The 20,938-nt window shown below is 51.0% G+C and overlaps 1 protein-coding gene across 3 annotated transcripts in view; it reads right to left on the minus strand.

Moving 5' to 3' along the window:
* Nucleotides 1–6,621: 6,621 nt before the first annotated feature.
* C14H15orf39 (chromosome 14 C15orf39 homolog) overlaps nt 6,622–20,938 on the minus strand; it is a 44,110-nt gene continuing 29,793 nt past the window's right edge. Inside the window, exons 2-4 of one of the 3 annotated variants that reach the window (XM_035131373.2) lie at nt 17,332–20,868; nt 12,886–12,919; nt 9,551–9,690 (exon numbers count right to left, since the gene is read on the minus strand). In XM_035131373.2, the coding sequence (XP_034987264.2) occupies nt 9,687–9,690; nt 12,886–12,919; nt 17,332–20,821 (3,528 nt within the window). In that variant the 5' untranslated portion in view covers nt 20,822–20,868 and the 3' untranslated portion in view covers nt 9,551–9,686. Of the gene's footprint in view, nt 9,691–12,885; nt 12,920–17,331; nt 20,932–20,938 lie in introns of all 3 variants that reach the window. The other 2 variants (XM_035131372.2, XM_060282987.1) reach the window with 2 other exon arrangements.

The following is a 20,938-nucleotide window of genomic DNA, read 5'->3' on the forward strand; positions in this document are numbered from 1 at the left end:
TGGTTTTGGCCTGTCCAACAAAAGCATATGCAGCTGTCCTTTGATGTGTTTGATGTGTTCCAGCACCGCTGCCTCTGCCCCGACGCATCTGGCCTCTTCCAGGACGTGCTCTTCTCCTTATCTCCCGGTTACCATGGAGATTTGCCTTGGGGCAATTTCTCTGCAGGTGTTGCTCAGAGTTACACACATAGCACCTCTTAGCTTCAAACGCATGCACAAAGTTCTCAGCTACTTCTGCACCCCCACGCCTGGGTGCTGGGCAACCTCCCTTCGCAGCTTTCTCTTTCTCTCTTAGCCTTTTGTTCTGATGATCCTCCAATCTGCCTGTCACATAATTTAGATCAAGCTGATCTTGAGGCATGGCTTCCAACGTGAGAGAAAGTGTCTCATAGCTGGGGTCTAAAGAACTCAACAAAATGTAGACTTTCTGCTGCTCTGTGAAGGGTATCTGTAGTTGCCTCAGTTTATTAAACAATGCCAGCATCTGGGATATATGCTGCTTTACGCAGCCCCCTGGCTCCAAACGCAAATCAAACAGCTGCCGGGTAACGTGAATCCTGGCCCCTGCTGTATCACGCTGATATACGCGTTGCAGAGCCTCCCAGATCTCGTGGGCGTTCGTGGCCTGGTCTATGTGCACCATCTGGGATTCATCAATTCCCATGGTTAAATAAGCGACAGTTCTCTGGTCCTGCCTCAGCTCTGCAGCCGCAGTAGCTGGAGGTGCTTGTGCGGGTGGACCTTGTGTACGTGCCCAAAGCCCTTTAGCCACTAAAAAAACCTCCATCTTCTTAGACCAGTCCACCCAATTACTCCCCATCAGTCTTGGGAATGGCACCACGAAAGTTTCCTGAGCCTCAGCCATCTTTCCCCCTGGGGCTGGTGATACTCACACTACTGCCGCTGCACTGTTCTCTCCAGCTTCCAGCTCTCAGCACTCAGCTCCCAGCTCCGGAAAATGGCTTGCTTTCACCAGCGAGTTTCTACTGCCCTGTGCCTTAACAGCATGCACAGGCAGGCCTCCAGCTGGGCTTCTCTAAGCTACCGGCTCTTGAAGACACTCCGACCTCCTGTCCTGGCAATCCATCACCTCAGGACGCGCTGCCATCAAAGCGTTGCTATCTTTCCGTGTGCTGGCATAAACAACCATAACCTGTTGATGTTTTTATGACCGTGGTGCTATAAAGTTCATTAGTGGGTCATAAAACACTTGTGGACCCACGCTGCCAAGTTGCAATGGTGCCCAGCCACGTTCCCGCTGTGCCAGTTTAAAATCCTCTTCTTGTATCTAGCAGAGTTACTGCGCAACTGGAACCAGATAGCAGTTTGCCGGTGTCTTCAAGAAAACAAGCACACTGTAGCTTCAAAGACTAACTTAAACTTTATTTACTGAAGCTTAACATAATACATCTAAACCAACTGAACTAAGCTGCATTTTAGCAGCACTCTTATCTCTTAACACTCCTCTCACCTAACTTTCTGCTCTCATGCTCCGACTCAAACTTCACACAGACAGAGAGAGAGAGAGCATTCTCTTCAGAGCATGATTTATGACTACACGGCAATTAGCAATCAGCGCACAGCTGTGGGCTAGCACCCAGAGAAATAAGAACGCCTGAGAGGGTTTTTTTAACTCCTTGCTGTCCAGAATCCCAACATTGGAATGTTATAATCATTTTACATGTTTATCAAAAGCTGGGTAAACAGAATATCCCCCGCAATGCAGGAATCTTTTGTCCACCAACACTAAGCTACTCCAGGGCAGTAAATGACATGCCTGTTGTAGCAAGGTAAGGAGCATGTTACAAAGTTGTAAAGTTGAATGTCGATCACATTGTCATTGTATATTGCATTATTGTGTATTGATAATAGGTTGCTTAATAATTTATATCTTTTTTGTTGCATTTATATCCCACCTTTCCTTCAAGAGACTGAAGATGGCAAACACGGTTCTCTTCCTCTCCATTTTATCTTCATAGTGACCATGCGAGGTGGGTTAGAGGCATCCCCAAACTGCGGCCCTCCAGATGTTTTGGCCTACAACTCCCATGATCCCTAGCTAACAGGACCAGTGGTCAGGGATGATGGGAATTGTAGTCCAAAACATCTGGAGGGCCAAAGTTTGGGGATACCTGGGTTAGACTGAGAGACTTGACTGGACCAAGGTCACCTAGTGAGTTTCACGGCTGAGTGGGGGATTTGAACCCTGGTCTCCCAGGTTCCCGATTCAACACACTAAGTGCTACACCACACTGGCTCTCACGCTAGGTATGGAAGAAACCCCGTTCGTAAATTTTATTGTAGAGTGTGTTTTGCCCCCAGACCAGTAGGGTTGCTTCTGGTTTTTGTCACCCAAAAGCAGCTGCAGCTGTGTCAGCCCACGTAGAAAAATTCCGAATTCCAAACCAAGCCGTTACAAAATAAAGTGTGCAAGCTTTTGAGCTTTCCAGAATGCTTCATTGGACAAGACAGGCAACAAAAATGGAGTGGGGGGCAGTGTCACATTTAAATGAAGCTCTGTGAGGTGTTTTGCACCTCCCACCCACCACCCACCCCGCATTCCACCTTAAGACTGTGTCTAAATGCAAATTTCCTCTATGGCATGGGTAGGCAAACTAAGGCCTGGGGGCCAGATCCGGCCCAATCGCCTTCTAAATCCGTCCCTTGAACGGTCCAGGAATCAGTGTGTTTTTACATGAGTAGAATGTATGCTTTTGTTTAAAATACATCTCTGGGTTATTTGTGGGGCATAGGAATTCGGGGTTTTGTTTTTTTCAAAATATAGTCCAGCCCCCCACAACATCTGAGGGACAGTGGACCAGCCCCCTGCTGAAAAAGTCTGCTGACCCCTGCTCTATGGCTCCAATATCAGCCATCCCACCCACCCCTCACCCAACACTTTGTATTGTTCACCACCCACATCCCCAAACTTTTACTGTGAAGATGCTCGGATGTTAATAGCCCAGAGATGGAAAGAAGAGAGAGTCCTTACCAGTAAAGAATGCCAGATTAAGTAGATGGACCATGCAGAGATGGCAAAAAATGACCGGAAGGATCAGAAATTGGGAAGAACAAAATTGTAATATGGAATGGGAAAGTATAGAACACCTTAAAAACCATTGTAAATAATTAAAATTACTAGTAGTAGGATTGGAATAACAATTGTAGTTTAATGTTGAATTTTGGTTATTATATGTAGATTTGGATTAATAGACAAGATGCAGGAGGAAAAGGTTAATATAGGGACCCACAAAGGGGAGGAGGGAGATTCTTCGGAATTTTCTTTTTATGTTGGTTATTGGGTAATGGTTTGCAAATTTCTAAAATCTGAAAATCTGAATAATTTTTTAAAGAGAGTAAAATCTGAATGTGTACACACTTACGTTGCCCTAATAAAATCCCAAATGTGGATTTTATTATTGGTGTGACTTTCCAAGCTCTTTGCAAATGTATTCTCTTAGTGACACTGGAAGCTACCTTATCCCCAATCTGCCAAGACAACAAAGAGGGGTAAATCCCCAAACAAACAAAACTAAATAAACAAGACCAAACATAGGTCCACCTTCCCTCTAGGAATGTGTTTCCAGAGGTGCAAAGACCTGCAAATGGGATCCTTCCCCTGGCTGTTATATACATCAAATGTGAATGGTGCTATCATTTTATTTAAAGGTAAAGGTAAAGGGACCCCTGACCATTAGGTCCAGTCGTGACCGACTCTGGGGTTGCGCGCTCATCTCGCATTATTGGCCGAGGGAGCCAGCGTATAGCTTCCAAGTCATGTGGCCAGCATGACAAAGCCGCTTCTGGCAAACCAGAGCAGCACATGGAAACGCCGTTTACCTTCCCGCTGTAGCGGTTCCTATTTATCTACTTGCATTTTTGACGTGCTTTCGAACTGCTAGGTTGGCAGGAGCTGGGACCAAGCAACGGGAGCTCACCCCGTCACAGGGATTCGAACCGCTGACCTTCTGATCAGCAAGCCCTAGGCTCAGTGGTTTAACCACAGCGCCACCTGAGTCCCTCCCTTAGTTTAGGGGTCCCTAAACTAAGGCCCGGGGGCTGAATGCGGCCCAATCGCCTTCTAAATCCAGCCCGCGGATGGTCCGGGAATCAGCATGTTTTTACATGAGTAGAATGTGTCATTTTATTTAAAATGCATCTCTGGGTTATTCGTGGGGCCTGCATGGTGTTTTTACATGAATAGAATGTGTCCTTTTATTTAAAATGCACCTCTGGCTTATTTGTGGGGCATAGGAATTCGTTCATTATTATTTTTTTCCAAAATATAGTTCAGCCCCCCACAAGGTCCGAGGGACAGTGGACCAGCCCCCTGCTGAAAAAGTTTGCTGGCCCCTGATTTTATTTCACTGCCCCTTCCTCATGTTAGACTCGTTTTCTGCAAACGTTTTGTTTCTGTCCTGCAGGAAGGGTATAGTTTTGTTCACAATGTGTTAAAAAGCTTTTCTTTTACATATTGATTTTGTTTTTAACAGGTTGGTCATGCATATAAGCAACAGTAAAAAGGTAAAGGACCCCTGACAGTTAAGTCCAGTCGCAAACGACTCTGGGGTTGCGGTGCTCATCTCGCTTTACTGGGCGAGGGAGCACTTTGTTTTGTTTGTTTGTTGAATCTCTCTCCCTCCTTTCCTCCAAGGAGCTCAAGGTGCTGTACATGGTTTTAGGTCGAGACTGTGACTCACCCAAAGTCACCCAGTAGTGTGCTTCATGGCTCAGTGGGGGTATGAACCCTGGTCTCCCAGTTCCAAGTTCCTCCACCCACTGTTGTTTCTTCTCCCCCCCCCCCCCGCAAACGCACACATTTGTATAGGTGTTTCTGCAAGGGGGTTCAGTCTTTGGGCTGAAAAAGCTCTCCTTCCCCTACCTTACCTGCCAGTTGTTCACGGATTTCTAGACTAGGGATTTCTAGACTAGGGTTTCCCAAACTTGGGTCTCCAAAAACAGCTGGACTACAACTCCCATCTCCCCTAGCTAGCAGAACCAGTGGTCAGGGATGATGGGAAATGTAGTCCAGCTGGAGACCCAAGTTTGGGAAGCCCTGCTCTAGGCAGACCAGTTGTGTTCTTTCAGGTTACTTTTTATTCATAATGTTAAATGTTTTGGGGGACCCACCCCCTAAATCCTAGAAATTAAGAAACGATAGGATTTTTAAAGGGCTTTATTTCATCCGGGTCAAAGACCCAGTTTAGCACCAACCTCTCCAGTGTTGTATTTGTCCTGGAAGCCTGACAGGCCATTTGGAGAATTTTTGTTTAAAAAAGTGTAGACTTGCACTAGAACAGGGGTAGGCAACCTAAGGCCTGTGGGTCAGATGCGGCCCAATTGCCTTCTCAATCCGGCCCACGTACGGTCCGGGAATCAGCGTGTTTTTACATGAGTAGAATGAGTCCTTTTATTGAAAATGCATCTCTGGGTTATTTGTGGGGCATGCCGGGTGTTTTTACATGAGTAGAATGTGTGCTTTTATTTAAAATGCATCTCTGGGTTATTTGTGGGGCATAGGAATTTGTTCATTTCCCCCCCCCCCCAAAAAAATATAGTCTGGCCCACCACATGGTCTGAGGGACGGTGGACTGGCCCATGGCTGAAAAATGTTGCTAATCCCTGCACTAGAGTGTCACTAATGTGCACTGAAAGGACTACTGTATTTTGGGATGGTTCCATTGCACTTCCAAAAACGACAGGCACTCGGTCACCCAGGTCTGCTATTAAACAGAATGATCAATGAACACACAAAGAGAAGACGGCAACACACCGATTCAAAAACAGACATTTTAATCTTGGTGAAGCACCTCTTAGAAACTGTATCCTTACAAAACTTTTTTTTATTTAAATAAAAAGGTCAAGGTGCTCTCATTGGAACTTTGTACAAAATATACAGTATCAAACACTTGTTTCCAAATGGTTGCACAGTACTTAAACGAGGCAGAGAAAAACCCCATTTTAAATTGTCTGGCAGGACTGCAAGGTGGGGGAGAATGGCAGGCTTTCCCCCTCCCTTTCCAAACCGATCTGCACACTCAGTGCACCATGGAAATAATATTAATAACAATAGTATCAGCAACAACAACAATAACAAGGAGAAAATGGCAAGCGGCGCTGCCTCTAGATAATATCACATGAGCACAAGGGGCATCGTGATGCATCCCTCGCCTCAGATTTGCTTAAGATAAATCGCTTCCTCTGTGACCCAGCTTGTGGTGTTTTGTTGTTTTTTACACAAACCTAATCTCTGAATTCTGCCCAGAGCTGGCTGGAAAGGAACTTTGTCATATCCAAAGCCTTCCAGTCTGCTGCGGGTTTCAATGTGTGGCAGGGAGAGGGCCGACTGCTGTTAGACACCCAACTCTCATAGAATGGCCAATGGTCAGGGACGAATGGGAGCTGCAGCCCAAGAACATCTGGGCAGCACCACAGTCCTGCCTTAAAACTATCTTCCATTACTGGCCCACGTCTCTTTTTCAGAACAGTAGTTTTGCCACCAGCACAAACACGTCTTCAGGTGTCTTGGATGATTTGCACATGTGATGGATCTAAGTCCACAAACAGTACCAAGAACTACTTTGAAAACCTGCACACAAATAAAGTACCAAATTTGAAGCCTTAAAAAAAAGATCTGAAGGCAGCAGCAACTCCTTATAAAGGCCAAGCTGTCACATTTCCAAAATGTGGTAGTTTATGCCACAAAAAAACCCAGACATTTAAGTCCAGGAGCCAAGTCCCTACTGACATTATGGAGAAACCAGGACTTTTCAAACCTGTCCTCTCTTTTTTAAAATACACACACAGGAGGGAAACTGTCCTTTTTTAAGAAAAAATGTATCAGGTGGTCCCCATTAGAATTAAGCATGGGTCGTTGTTATCACAGAAAGCAGGTGAAATGGTAAAGTTATTTCTAGGCTGATTCTCTTCTGACGGTGATGGGTGGAGACTACCAAGACTGAATGCTTCACAAATCTCCGGCCTCAAAAAGAAAAGAAAAAACCTGCCACACTTAGAAAAGTAGCACATCAGGGGGAAACAGAACCATGGTGTGCTAGCTTTCTATGTGCGGTGATACCTTTGTATCCATATATGGATGTATGAAGGCGTGTTCAGCCATGCTGAATCCGAAAAGCTGTAACTCAGAAAACAGGGCTTCCACCTCACCTGCATGGTTTAAGCAAGTGAATTTGGCAAGAAAGGCATCCAAAAAATAAAAAGAACCAGAGTCGGGTAGGTAGCGTGGCATCTCCCATAAGTGAAATTCCTCTACAGGAAAAGGAAACCCATTAAATGCAGCCCTTTCTGCAATGCCAATGGGGGAGGCAGGACTCCCGAAAGGTGCTGCTCATCTCTTTTTGGAGGCCTCAAGAAAGCAGGAAGAAGAAGAAGCTGCTAGTACAGCAACAGCTCCTGCCTCCATGCTGCAAGGATCCGTTCCTCTCTTCCACCCACCCGCCAGTCTTGCCTGCTGCCTCAACAAGCAAATCAACCAAACTGCAGGCCCAATCCACACTTCGTGGCAAACCAAGGTGAATGGCTTTTACTGCAAACGTGATGATCTGGGCTGCTTTCTTCCACCCCATTGGGAGAAAGAAACTGATGACTCTGGGCGTAGCATTATGTCTCAAACTACGGAATAGGGGTCTTTTTTTCCACCCAAGGAAACCCCCGAGAGGTAAGCCATGAACAAACCTCAGGTGCTGACCGTGGTTGGTTGGTTTTTGAACAAAACAAACCATGGTTCTTGACCTGGACATAGGCTTGGATGCAGTGCTAGTCCAATTCAAAGCCAACCCGCTGAAATGATTGGACACAACAGGCTTAAGTCGATTAATATCAATGGATCTATTCTGACTTAGTTGGCAGCAAGCCAGAATGCTGTTCCAGGGACCATGGGTTGCTTCTCTCCTTGCGACAGCAACGAGTAGCAAAGCAGCTAAAATCAATGTGTTCACAACGAACCATTTGCTATTGTTCACCAGGGTGAGCAAATAGGGCCAGTGGTCACAGTTGAAGTTCGTGGCCCTCTTATGCCCCTGGACCAGTAATGCTGGAGTCACGCTTTTTGTCATGGGTGTGGAGACAGCAGGAAGGAGAATGAACTCAAAAACTGCCAAGCAAAATCTTTTCTCTCCAGCACCCAAACTGGCCATTGCTTAAGAATTGTGTCTGGACCATTTCAGAATACGTGGAAGTCTTGTGTTTTGCAAGGGATCCACACCTCCTTTTTTCTCGCTGGCCCTCTGAGCAGTGCCAGGCAGCTTTTCCTTTCCCACAATGCCCCTGACCTGCTGTCACTCTGGAGCACTGTGGGAAATTTAGAGGGCGACAGCTGTCACCGCAGCTAGCTAAACCTGCTAGCTAAACCACCAACAGAAGAGGAGGCCCACCAGCGGCAAACAGACCAAGGGGCTTCCTCAAACCTGGACCTCAACCCTGAACGGAGGAGTATTAAAAGACCAGTAGCCAGCTGCCTCATTCAGCAGCAAGCACAGTGTGCTTTGGGGCCGGGAGGAAGAGCACAGAAGCCGTCTTGAGAACTCTAGGTCCTGTTCCCATGCTCCTCCTTTGGCATGGCTGCCACCACAAACTACCACAATGTGCCAAGGTTTCCTGAAGACACGTGGAGCCCTGTGACATTTGGCGGGCTCCACGCCACCAGAGGAACACCTGGAGAGAGTCCTTCTCAGCCTCTCCCTAAATGCATGGAGATTAGGACCTGGGAGACACCCAGGTCCATGGAACATAGCTATGCTTTCAGGCACCTTGCTAATGGGGTTCCAGTCTGCCAGCAGGATGACCCAATTTGACATTATCTCATTCTCCCCACCCACACCAAACACACACACACACGCTCGCTCACTCACTCATCCACCTCCAACCAGCCTTTCTTATAGTCCTGCAAAATCTCGAGGTAATATTGCCACTCTGGCTCACTGTCGTATCGCACCTCGTAAACTGTCTTCAGAGGGTTCTTGTGGCGTTTGTGAATCCGCAGCACCACTCCTGGGTACCATGCTTCCGTCTTGTCCTTCTCCTCGTACAAGTGCCTGATCCGCTTGCCAACCAGTTCCGGATACTGAGGGGGCAAAGGGGAGGCCCTTGTACCGCCCGCTGCCCGGCGCCTGAACCTCTTCAGGAGCAGTGAAGATGGCTTCCCCCTCTTCTTCCCTGCAGCTGTGTGGGCCGGTGGCCCCTGAATATCTCGAAGGGCGTTCTGGAATTTGATGCGGACCATAGATTTCTGGCGGTGATGGAGACCCTTTGAGGTACTGGCTGTTTTCCTGGCATCCGAATCGGCCAGCTTCACTTTAAGAGCCCCGGGCAGTTTAAGGGCTGGCAAAAGCCGCTCCGCGGCCTTAGAGTGAAGAGGCAGTCCTTTGGTCCTCAAGGCCACAGAGGTAGAGTCTTTCTCAGGCTGCAACTTTGCTCCCTTTAATGCAGCATCCCTTCGGATAGAAGGTAAGGAGGCTCCCTGAGACATATCATCATCTATTTTTCGGCGGGTCTTGGAGGACAAGCAAGAAGCCAATCTATATTTTTTGCCTTGCTTATGCTTCCTTGCGAAGTGTTGGGTGAGAGACTGGGCTGACATACCCTGTAAACATCTGGTTGCATCTGTTGACTTCAAGCCGTCTGGTGATAAAGCTCCAGTGTTGATCTTTGGGCTCTCCTCTGCAAGATCACCTGGGGAAGAAAAAAAATTAATAATAAACGTTCAGCCAAATTAGTGCCTGTGCCCTCAACGCACAACCATCCATCGCAGTCCTACAAACTGGTCAGAAAATACACAGCCTTCACTCAGAAGATGCAACAGACTCGCACCTGGACTCCCCCAGTAGGTGGGACTGTAGATAAAAAGGTAAAAGACCCCTGGATGGTTAAGTCCAGTCAAAGGTGACTATGGGATTGTGGCGCTCATCTGGCTTTCAGGCCGAGAGAGCCAGCGTTTGTCCGCAGAAGGCTTTCTGGGTCATGTGGCCAGCATGACTAAACCGCTTCTGGTGCAATGGAACACCGTGACAGAACCCAGAGCGCACGGAAACGCCGTTTACCTTCCCGCCGCAGCGGTACCTATTTATCTACTTGCACTGGCGTGCTTTCGAACTGCTAGGTTGGCAGGAGTTGGGACAGAGCAATGGGAGCTCACCCTGTCACAGAGATTTGAACCACCGACCTTCTAATTGGGAAGCCCAAGAGGCTCAGTGGCTTAGACCACAATGCCCTCCGTGTCCCTAGGTGGGACTCTACACCTGAACAACCTCCTGCAAAGATCCTCTTAAGCCATGGAGAGGGAAGAAGGTCAACTGGAGTCCACTGGACAATTTGCAGTGGAATACTGGTTTTCTTGCAAAGAAACTGGGGGCTAGGTGAACCTTGTTCTTGAGCACACAGCTGGGGAACCTGGAACTCTCCAGATGTTGCTGGACTCCACACTCCCAACAGCTCCAGCCAGCTTGGCCAATGGTCAGGTTTTGATGGGAGTTGTGGCCCCGCAAATACCTGAGATGGCCACAAGTTCCCCATCCACGTTCTTAAGCAAGAGTGCAGGATAATAGCATCACTGCAACCTTTTGAAATCTCCATCATAGAGGTAGCACCCGTTGATGCCCACACTTGCAGTGCTAATGTCAGGCGGCAGAGGAACCAACCCCCACGGCAGGTTGCCAGGAAAGGATAAGACAAGGAAAAGTCCTTACCATCTGCTTTTTATTCAAAATTCACAGAGAGATGCTTAGGAATGCTGCCTCCTGGAATAATGGCGTTGTCCTGAGTGAGTCTCCACCCCTTCCGTCTCTCCCACTTACTAATGCATCATCGCTACGGGTGCTGAAAAGTGCCCTCTGTCTTTGAGCTCTTTGCTCTCCTACTTTCAATGCTTGCCAGGTTGGGGGGGAGGGTAAGGAATGCTTTCTAAAGACACTGTGTCCACCAGCTGTCCCCCCCCCTTGGTGCTTCCTCCTCCTCCTCTCCCACTATTTCCCAGGTCCCCCCCCTCATCTGCCTCTGAGCTGTGTTCTCGCTCAAACCCTTGTTGTAATTCTGAACTGTCGTCTTCTTCTCTGAAAGGGTCAGGCTTGGGAGGCGGTCTCCATCATTCCTCCTCTGCCCAGTCCCTGACATCTAATGCTTTAGGACAGCTTATCACAACTTGACGCATTTTCCAATTGATTTCTTAAGCACCCTTTGCCTGCTGAGAGATGAGGCAACTGGCACGCACATGCCAAGATGGCTGCAAGCCGGCCATCTCGGCTCCAGGCAATTCACACTGGAACAGCGAGGTTCAAACTATGTTTTCAAGCAAGGCTGGCATCGTCATCTGGCACCTTGGGACAGCTGCCACAGCCCCAGCCCCTGGGGACAGGGCCTCTCTGCAGCCTGCTCAGGGACACCCCCACAACAAGGTTGGCTATGCACTACCATTCAAAATTTCACAAAGCACCATTATTCCAGGGCAGGTGGTTTGGGGGGGGGGGGCGCTTCTTTCAGTTAAGGGCTACATTGCCTTGAGAGTAAACTGCCAGGGGCAGCTGGTTGGCAGGGGGTGGGGCCAAAGGTAGGCAGGAATCTTCCTTCCCCCCCCCTGTCTCTCTGACACCTTGAACCAAGATGCCTTGAACCCAGCCACTAGTCCATTTAACTCTGATCAGCGATAAATCACTAGGGTGTTAGGACTGGGTGTGTGTGTGTGTATTTTTCAGCACCCGCTACCCTTTAAGCTAAAACTTCCCACTAACCCTGCCTATTGGGTCATGCTGCCCGGGACTAGTGGGAGCTGGAGTCCAACATTAGGAGTGCATCCACTTTCCCCATCCCAGTGCTAGGGGTCAAAGCCAGGGTGCTTCTGCAGGCAAAGCATGGGCTCTACTACTTAGGGGGGAACTTTTGGCCCTTCAGATGTTGCTGAACTACAGTGGTGCCCCGCAAGACGAATGCCTCGCGCAACGGAAAACTCGCAAGATGAAAGAGTTTTGCGTTGCGCGAGGGACTCGCAAGACGGCAAGGTTTTCTATGGCCGCCCCTTCGTCTTGCGAAGCGCGGCCATAAAATGTAGCGCGGGAAGGCGGCAAAGGAAGATCAGCCTTCAGCGCGGGAAGCTGACAGCTGATCTTCCTTTGCCAGGGGGGCAGAGCCGAAGCGTGGTGGCTGCCCCCGCCTGTCTTCCCCGAGCCAAGGGGAAGACAGGCGGGGGCAGCCACCGCACCGCCGCGCACAGCCAGCATGGGACGGGGCTTCGGAGAAGGCGCAGCGCTTCTCCGAAGCCCTGTCCGATGCCGGCTGTGTGCAAGGTGGCGGGGGGGGGAAGAGAAGCGCTTCTCCCCCCTGCTGCCTCGCACACAGCGGGCATGGGGGGGGAAGACAGGCAGGGGCAGCCACCGCACCGCCACGCACCGCCGGCATGGGGCAGGGCCTCAAAGAAGGCCCGTCCCATGCCAGCTGGTGCGAGGCAGGCGGGGGGGAGTGCTTCTCCCCCCCCCCGCCCGCAGCCAGCATGGGACGGGGCTTCGGAGAAGCCCTGCACCTTCTCCGAAGCCCCGACCCATGCCGCCGCCAGTCCCCCGGGGCCCATAGGAACGCATTGATTAAGTTCCAATGCATTCCTATGGGAAACCGCGACTCGCAAGACGAATTTTCCGTAGGACGAATTGAGTCCTGGAACGAATTAAATTCGTCTTGCGAGGCACCACTGTACAAACCCCACCATTCCTGGTGTGGGTTGCAACTCCCATCAGCTCTAGCCAGCATACCTGCTGGTCAGGGATTCTGGGAGTTGGGGAGTCCAACCCCCCCTGGAGGTCCAGAGACCAGGGGCACCAGCTGGTCTCCATCTCTATAAGCAGCTGCACACCACATAAACCCACACAAAGAACAGATACCTACTTGGAGGTATGCAGGACAGCCTGTGAACTGGGACCTGGAAAAAAATAAAGTTACGCATAATCATCTGGTGTGTTAGTGAAAGGGTCGCTTATAAAGTTGGCTTGCTGTGGGTGCTTTGTTGGAGATAATCTAAGGGTGACAACCCCCTCTGCAAAAAAAAGTCTGTGCCCTCTCTCTCTCTCCAAATATATAGTGTGTGTCAGGGGGACTCTCTATAGGGACCCTCCCCCAGTCATCCTGACCAGCACTTCGCCCAGTGACAGCGCAAGCAGCGGGTCAGGAGGAGGGAATGAGGAATGGAGCGGAATGGAGAGGGGGCTCCAAGACGTATCAGAGCCTTGGCACCGACCTAGCTGGCCAGAGGAGGAAGGACAGTGCAGGGAGGTGTCGGAGCCTCAGCAATGCTCCAGCCAAAGGACAGGACAAGGAACGCAGCCCCTTCCGGCACTCACATTGGGTCATGCAAGGGGGTGGCGTTTTGGGGTCCCCAGACTGTTATGCTGGCGCAAAAGCAGACAAGCGCCATTGCCGGGTTCTGAATCAGACTAGGCAGTCATGTTTTCTAATGTCTCTGCACTGTAAATAGTATGCACAATAAAGCTCTTAAAGACAGAGCAGACTGGAGCGTCTTTACTCGGGAGTAGCCGCATATAGTGTGTCAGGGGGACTCTCTATAGGGACCCTCCCCCAGTCATCCTGACCAGCACTTCGCCCAGTGACAGCGCAAGCAGCGGGTCAGGAGGAGGGAATGAGGAATGGAGCGGAATGGAGAGGGGGCTCCAAGACGTATCAGAGCCTTGGCACCGACCTAGCTGGCCAGAGGAGGAAGGACAGTGCAGGGAGGTGTCGGAGCCTCAGCAATGCTCCAGCCAAAGGACGGGACAAGGAACGCAGCCCCTTCCGGCACTCACATTGGGTCATGCAAGGGGGTGGCGTTTTGGGGTCCCCAGACTGTTATGCTGGCGCAAAAGCAGACAAGCGCCATTGCCGGGTTCTGAATCAGACTAGGCAGTCATGTTTTCTAATGTCTCTGCACTGTAAATAGTATGCACAATAAAGCTCTTAAAGACAGAGCAGACTGGAGCGTCTTTACTCGGGAGTAGCCGCAACAATCCCCTGACACAGTGGAAAAACCTGACACAGTCGGTTTTTTAGCATCTTGGGAGGCGAACGATTCAGAAGCCAAACGCCAAAAACCCAGAAGTAATTGCTTCCATTTTCGAATGTGCCTCGGAAGTTGAACAGCTTCCGAGACACATTTTTCATTTTTTTTCCCTATTGACTTTGCAGCCAGCCCGTTGATCCTTGGTTTTCAAATGTTTTGGAAGTCAAACGATCTTCCGGAATGGATTACGTTAGTAAACAGAGGTTCCACTGTACAGACATTAGGCTGTCATTGCCCACCGCGTGTGAGGAGTTGTAGTGCCTGGATTTGTTGTGAGGAGGGGGGGGGCAGGCTTGGAAGAGCCATGAGGCTATGGGGGTTGAAGGAGCTGTTAGGGGGTACAGTGTTTGCATGAAGTGTAATGGGGGGGGTGCTAGGATCGGTGAGCAGCACAAATAGGGCCACCAGCCCCTAATACCCTCCCCCCCCCACACACGTGGGTATAGACAGCTGCCTTTTACAAGGCCAGATTGCTCACTTAGCCCAGTATTGCTTGCTCTGGCTGGCAGCAGCTCTCCAGGAGCTCAGGCAGACGTCTTTCCTATCAGCTGCCTCTTTGATCCCTTGGCTGGGGACTGAACCTGGCACTTGCGCCACGAGCCTCAGGGATATTATTCAAGCCATGGCGTGTCGCTCGGCATTCCTCCAACACTTTGCAGAAAGGCAAAAAAGGCCACTGGCCTCATGACGGTGTCTTTGGACCCTTGGTGTCAGGGCCGGCTCTATGGGTAGGTTGGGTGGCGCAGGGCGCCGGCCCGGAAGGGGGGCATCGCACGGCGGAGCCGCGCGGAAGCCGTGCTGCGCCCTGCGCCCGCCCACCAGCCGCGACAAGAAACGGGGCGAAGCAGGGGCGCCGGAGTGATCTCCGCGCCAGGGCGCCCGACATGGTTGAGACGGCCCTGCTTGGTGTAATAATAATAATAATAATTTATTATTTATACCCCGCCCATCTGGCTGGGTTTCCCCAGAAAAATAAAACACAATAATCTATTAAACATTAAAATCCTCCCTGAACAGGGCTGCCTTCAGATGTCTTCTAAAAGTCTAGTAGTTATTTTCCTCTTTGACATCTGTTGGGAGGGTGTTCCAATGGGCAGGCGCCACCACCGAGAAGGCCCTCTGCCTAGTTCCCTGCAACTTGGCATCTCGCAACGAGGGAACCGCCAGAAGGCCCTCGGTGCTGGACCTCAGTGTCCGGGCAGAATGATGGAGGTGGAGACGATCCTTCAGGTATACTGGACCGAGGCCATTTAGGGCTTTAAAGGTCAGCACCAACACTTTGAATTGTGCTCGGAAATGTACTGGGAGCCAATGTAGATCTTTCAAGACCGGTGTTATGTGGTCTTGGCGGCCGCTCCCAGTCACCAGTCTAGCTGCCGCATTCTGGATTAGTTGTAGTTTCCGAGTCACCTTCAAGGGTAGCTCCACGTAGAGCGCATTGCAGTAGTCCAAGCGGGAGATAACTAGAGCATGCACCACTCTTGCTAGACAGTCTGCAGGCAGTAATGGCAGGAAGCCAGATTCAGAAACCACTGGCTTTTGGGGGGGGGGGGAGATGGCCATGCTGTAACAGGGGCTCTCCATGAGAACCAGGTATCCAGACGGTGGCAGAGTCCATTATGCCCTTGCAGGCTGCTTGGGCGTGATTTTCACCTGCATCCCCATGGCTAGGGAGCAGATGGAATATCCTGGTGTGCGGTGGGTGTTGCATTTGATAATTTTCTGACTATAGGAGCTGTCCAACCGTGGAACTGACTCCCTTGGAAGGTGGTGGACTTTTCTAGGTGGTTTTTAAGCGGAGGTTGAATGGCCACCTGTCGTGGATACTTTAGTAGAGATTCTTGCAATGCAGGACATGGGACTAAAAAAGAAGAAGGTAAAGGTAAAGGACCCCTGGACCTACCTGCTGCAGCAGTACCTATTTATCTACTTGCACTGGCGTGCTTTCAAACTGCTAGGTTGGCAGGAGCTGGGACAGAGCAACAGGAGTTCCCTCCGTCGTGGAGATTCGAACCACCAACCTTCCAATCGGCAAGCCCAAGAGGCTCAGTGGTTTAGACCACAGTGCCACCTGCGTCCCCCAGATTGGACTAGATGAGCCTCAGGGTCCTTCCAACCCCATCTACAATTCTATGGTTCTATAATTCTGACAGGTATAGGTAAAGGTAAGGTACAGGTAAAGGTAAGGTACAGGACCCCTGGATGGTTAAGTCCAGTCAAAGGGGACTATGGTGTTGCAGAACTCCACTGAGCCTCTTGGGCTTGCTGATCAGAAGGCTGGCAGTTTGAATCCCCACAATGGAGTGAGCTCCCATTGCTCTCTCTGTCCCAGCTCCTGCCAACCTAGCAGTTCGAAAGCACACCAGTGCAAGTAGATAAATAGGTACCACTGCGGTGGGAAGGTAAACAGCGTTTCCGTGCGCTCTGCTTCCGTCACAGTGTTCCGTTGCGACAGAAGCGGTTTAGTCATGCTGGCCACATGGCCCAGGAAGCTGTCTGTAGACAAATGCCGGCTCCCTCGGCCTGTTTCTGTTTTTTCCAGCTCAAGGGTGTGTGTGTATGTGTATGTGAATGCACATACAGAGAGAGATTTCCCCCTTCCCCTAACAATTTCACCATTCCTTCTGCCAATCTCCCTGCAGCCTAAACCAGCTCCTTTCTGCCCTATCCAAATTAGGAGGCTGGAATGGTCCTAGATATTTGCACATAATAATAATAATAATAATAATAATAATAATAATAATAATAATAATACAGTGGAACCTCGGTTTATGAACACCTCGGTTTATGAATTTTCGGTTTATGAACGCCGCGGACCCATCTGGAACGGATTAATTCACTTTCCATTACTTTTAATGGGAAAGTTCGCTTCAGTTTATGAACAGACTTCCGGAACCAATTGTGTTCATAAACCGAGGTACCACTGTAATAATAATAATAATAATAATAATAATAATAGCAATTTATCATTTATACCCCGCCCATTGGGCTGGGTTTCCCCAGCCACTCTGGGCGGCTCCCAACCGAATATTAAACACATACACACAGCCCACTGGATTCTGAGCTAGACAAGAGCTCCCATCCTGCATGTCACACTCACAGGTCACGTAAATGCCTGGACTTCGCAGAGGAGCGCTCATCAAAGAATAGCACCCATGCAAAACAAAAGGCAGCTGAGCACAGGCACGAAAACCCAAGATATATCATTTTGCTTCAGGGTAGAGCAGGGAGAGATCTCCCTGCTGAAAAGCAGGTTGCATGCCAACATTAGCTGCACTTACCAAGCTGTTGTTTGACGCAGTCGTGCCAGTGGAGGTTCAGGAGATCTGGGTAGATATCGGGCAGCTGTTTCAAGGCCAGCAGCTTCAGCATCCGGGAGGTGCAGCTCTTTAGCTCCAGGTCCCTCAGCAGCCTCTCCTCGGATAAGGTTGTGGGACGCAGCTCCACCCTGTGGTCCTGCAGCACGTGGTCGACAGAGGAGCTGGACAGGTTGGGGAAGAGGGTCTCCTTCACCACGTGGATGGGGATGAAGATAGTGCCTGCTCGGATCACGTGAGGAAAGGGGCACTTGCGAGTAAACAGGATCGCCTCTAGCTGAGACAGCAGTTTGTTAAGGAACAGCGCCATGTCCTTGAAAGCCAGCCAGATCTCCTTGCCCTTGGATGGCATCGGAGCTTCAGAAAACTTTGAGCCGTTCTTGTGCTTCGCCAACCCTGCTGCCTTCTCTTGGCGATCCCCTTTGGACTTGGTCTTCTCCAGCCACTCCTTGAGGAGCTCTGGAGCGGAGGTAGACACAGAGCAGGAAATGATGGCGCAGATCGAAGTATGCAAGGCAGTGAAATGCTGCCTGGGCAATTCGCTGCTGGTGGAAAGCAAGGCATGGGTCTCTCCCAGGGCAGGAGATGCTGCAGGTGCGCTAGGAGGCGGGGCTTTTGAAGCACCTAGCAGCTTAACGCTGAAGCAATTCCGTGGCATGAGTTGAGTTTTGGGCTGGGTCACCCCTTGCTGGAGGCTTTGCTGAACTGGAGGCGTGTTTTGCTGAGTCGCTGCTTGCGGGAGGCTTTGCTGAACCGGAGGTGTGTTTTGCCGAGTCACTGCTTGCGGGAGGCTTTGCTGAACCGGAGGCGTGTTTTGCTGAGTCGCTGCTTGCGGGAGGCTTTGTTGAACTGGTGGCTTGCCCTGCAGATCTGTTGCTTGTCCAGAGCCTTCTCGCAGAGAGACATCCCTGGCCTTAACAAACACATGGGAGCTCAGCTGCAAGGAGGAAGAGTCTTGTTGCACTGCGCAACCTCGCCCAGCTGCATGCGATTTTTGGATTTTGAATTTTTTGTACAAGAATGCCGAAGAGCTGTGGAAACTGCTCTTTCCCGCAGGGCCGCTTTTCCCAGCCAACTCCGCCGTTTGCACATTAGCCTCCTGCACAATCTCCTGCCTCTTAGGCAAAGTCTCGCTCGCCTCCTTCCCTTTGCTCTCGGAACTTTCCCTTTCAACAGCCTCCATCTTCCCAGGTGACCTCTGAAGACCGGGCCCTTCTGCCAAGCCTTCTGTTTTAAAGCTGAGATCTAGGGCGTGGTCTTCTCTGGGCCCAGCACTGCCATTTATACAAGCTGGTGGAGCCTGATGACTGGGCGCAGGCCCACTGGGAGGCAAGCGTTTGTGCCGGCAGCTCTCCCAGGTCCCAGCATAATCTTCACTCCCTCTCGCGACCCCTGCAGAGTTGCTGCTTGCCTCCCTTTTAACAACTTTTGCCATCACATCACAAGCTGTTTCTTTCCTTCCGGGCAGCAGTGCCCCAGACACTTCCCCTGACCGTACAGGGTCTGGCCGGGGTGGGCTCTGAACTTCCATGCATTTGCCTGAGTTACCAAGAGAAGTCTCCTGGGTTTGACAGCTTTTAGAGAGCGACTCGGAATCCACCGACTCAGAATCAGCCAGGAAACGTTGGTAAGGCGCCAAGCTAAAGACGTTGTTGATCACCGGCATAGGGGGGGAGGAAGAGGGGAGGGGCTCCTCGGGTCTTTTAGCACCCCTTCCTTTGTCCTCTGATGGCTGCAGCATACTTTGGAATGAGGAACCGGAATCCCCAAGGATGTTTTGGAGGGAATCTCCCTTAAGGCATGAGTCATGGGATGCAACTGGACTGTCCGAAATAACTATGCACTTCCCTGATTCAGCTTTGCAAGCCCAGAAGTTCCTTTTCTTGGCTTCAGGTGTTAAAGTGGACCTTCTGGGTGCATCACAGAGTTCCTCTCCCTTAGCGTTGGCCTCTTCCTCCGAGTGGCTCAGACCCGCCCTGCAGGCAGCCTCTTGCATGGACCGGAACCCACTAAGGAAGCCAGGCAATCTGTCCGCAGGGTGGCGCATCTCTGAAGGCTGGCGTTCAGGAGTTGCCCATTGACTTGGAAAGTTCTCGTTGCTTAGCTTGCCAACGTGATCGCCCTCGTGACAATCCGGAAGCCCATCTCTGCTGGAGAAAGAGCCACAATACGAAGCCTTTTCCGACAGGGTGCAGCTGGAGATGGGAGCCTCGTGCGCCAAGTCTGCTTTGGTCCTCGCGTTTGGTTGTGGCTCATGTTCCCGAAAAGGCTGGTGGCTCGGCGGGGTTGCCGGAGGAGGAGGAGCAAGTGATCTGTAGATATAGCTGTCCAAGTGACTAGGGTAATAACTCCGTGGTGTTAAGTAAGGTCCTGGGAGAAGCTGGGGATCCTCGCGGCCCGGAGAGTCAAAGCCTTTGCAGGCTGGCAGAGAAAAGAGGGAATTGGCTTTCTCTGCCTGCACATAGCTCTGGTGGTACAACAGCATCTGTTCGTGTGAAGTCAGCGCGTAGGAAGTGAGCGGGTAACATGCGGGTGACCTCTCTTGATACGTCAGGTTCTGGGGATTGGCCAGTGGGCTGGCAGCAGGAGGTAGCTTTGACCTCGCATGTTTGCGAGGACTTCCGCCGCGAGCCTCAGGGATATTCGGCGGGCTGTGGTACGTGGCCTGGCATTTCTCAAACACTTTGCGGAACGGTGAAAAGCCAACAGGGCTCATGGGAGTGTCTTTGGACCCTTGGTGGGATGGCAGGTAACCCGATTCGGAAACCACCGGTTTGGGGGGCACGGCCGTGCCGCAACCGGGCCTCTCCATGTGAACCAGGTGTCCAGACGGTGGCAGAGCCCATTCTGCTCCCGCTGGCTGCTTGGACATGCTCTCCACCTGCATCCCCAAGGCTAGGGAGGCTTTCGGGCCGTAGCCAGTCTCAGCACAGTAACTGTGGTTCCGGTACACTGGTTTGGGCACTGCCAGAGTCGAGAAACCTGCCGCCGTTCGAGGAGAATGCTGTGCCGGGTAGCCGTGCACCCAGCCCTGCTGAACGAGTCCTGTATGGCCCATGTAGTTGGCCGGCTTCTCCTGAGCAGCCATGCACTTGCTGCCAGCCTTCTCGTGCCCAGAAATTTGCCCCCGTGCCCCAAAACCTTCTGCTTCCGGTCTGTACAGCATGCACAGGGCTTTGTCTGTCCTCGGGGGGTGGCTGACCACGGCACCCGTGCAATGGGCGTAGGTCTCGGTGGGAGTCCAGGGAGATAAAGACTTGGGCCCTTCGTGGCATTGCAGCGGGTAGGCAAAGTAGGACCCCTTGTAGCTGTAATGGTTTTCCGAGCTGTAGCCAGGCAGGGTGCTCGACCTGCACAAACCTGACGAGAGAACGTGGCCTGCCTCCACCTCCAGCCGAGGGTGCTTGCTGTAACTCACTGCCCCGACTGGCTCCAAGCGTCGCTTCTCAGCCATTACACTGCCCTCGCCACCTCTGGTCTTGGAGAGTCACTCTGGATATTCTGGAAGGGGAGGAGAGAAAAGGCAAACAATTAGGGATCCAAGCCTACCACACTGTTTTCTTGCTAGGCA

The sequence above is a fragment of the Zootoca vivipara genome, chromosome 14, assembly GCF_963506605.1.
Source record: "Zootoca vivipara chromosome 14, rZooViv1.1, whole genome shotgun sequence".
Classification (NCBI taxonomy): domain Eukaryota; kingdom Metazoa; phylum Chordata; class Lepidosauria; order Squamata; family Lacertidae; genus Zootoca; species Zootoca vivipara.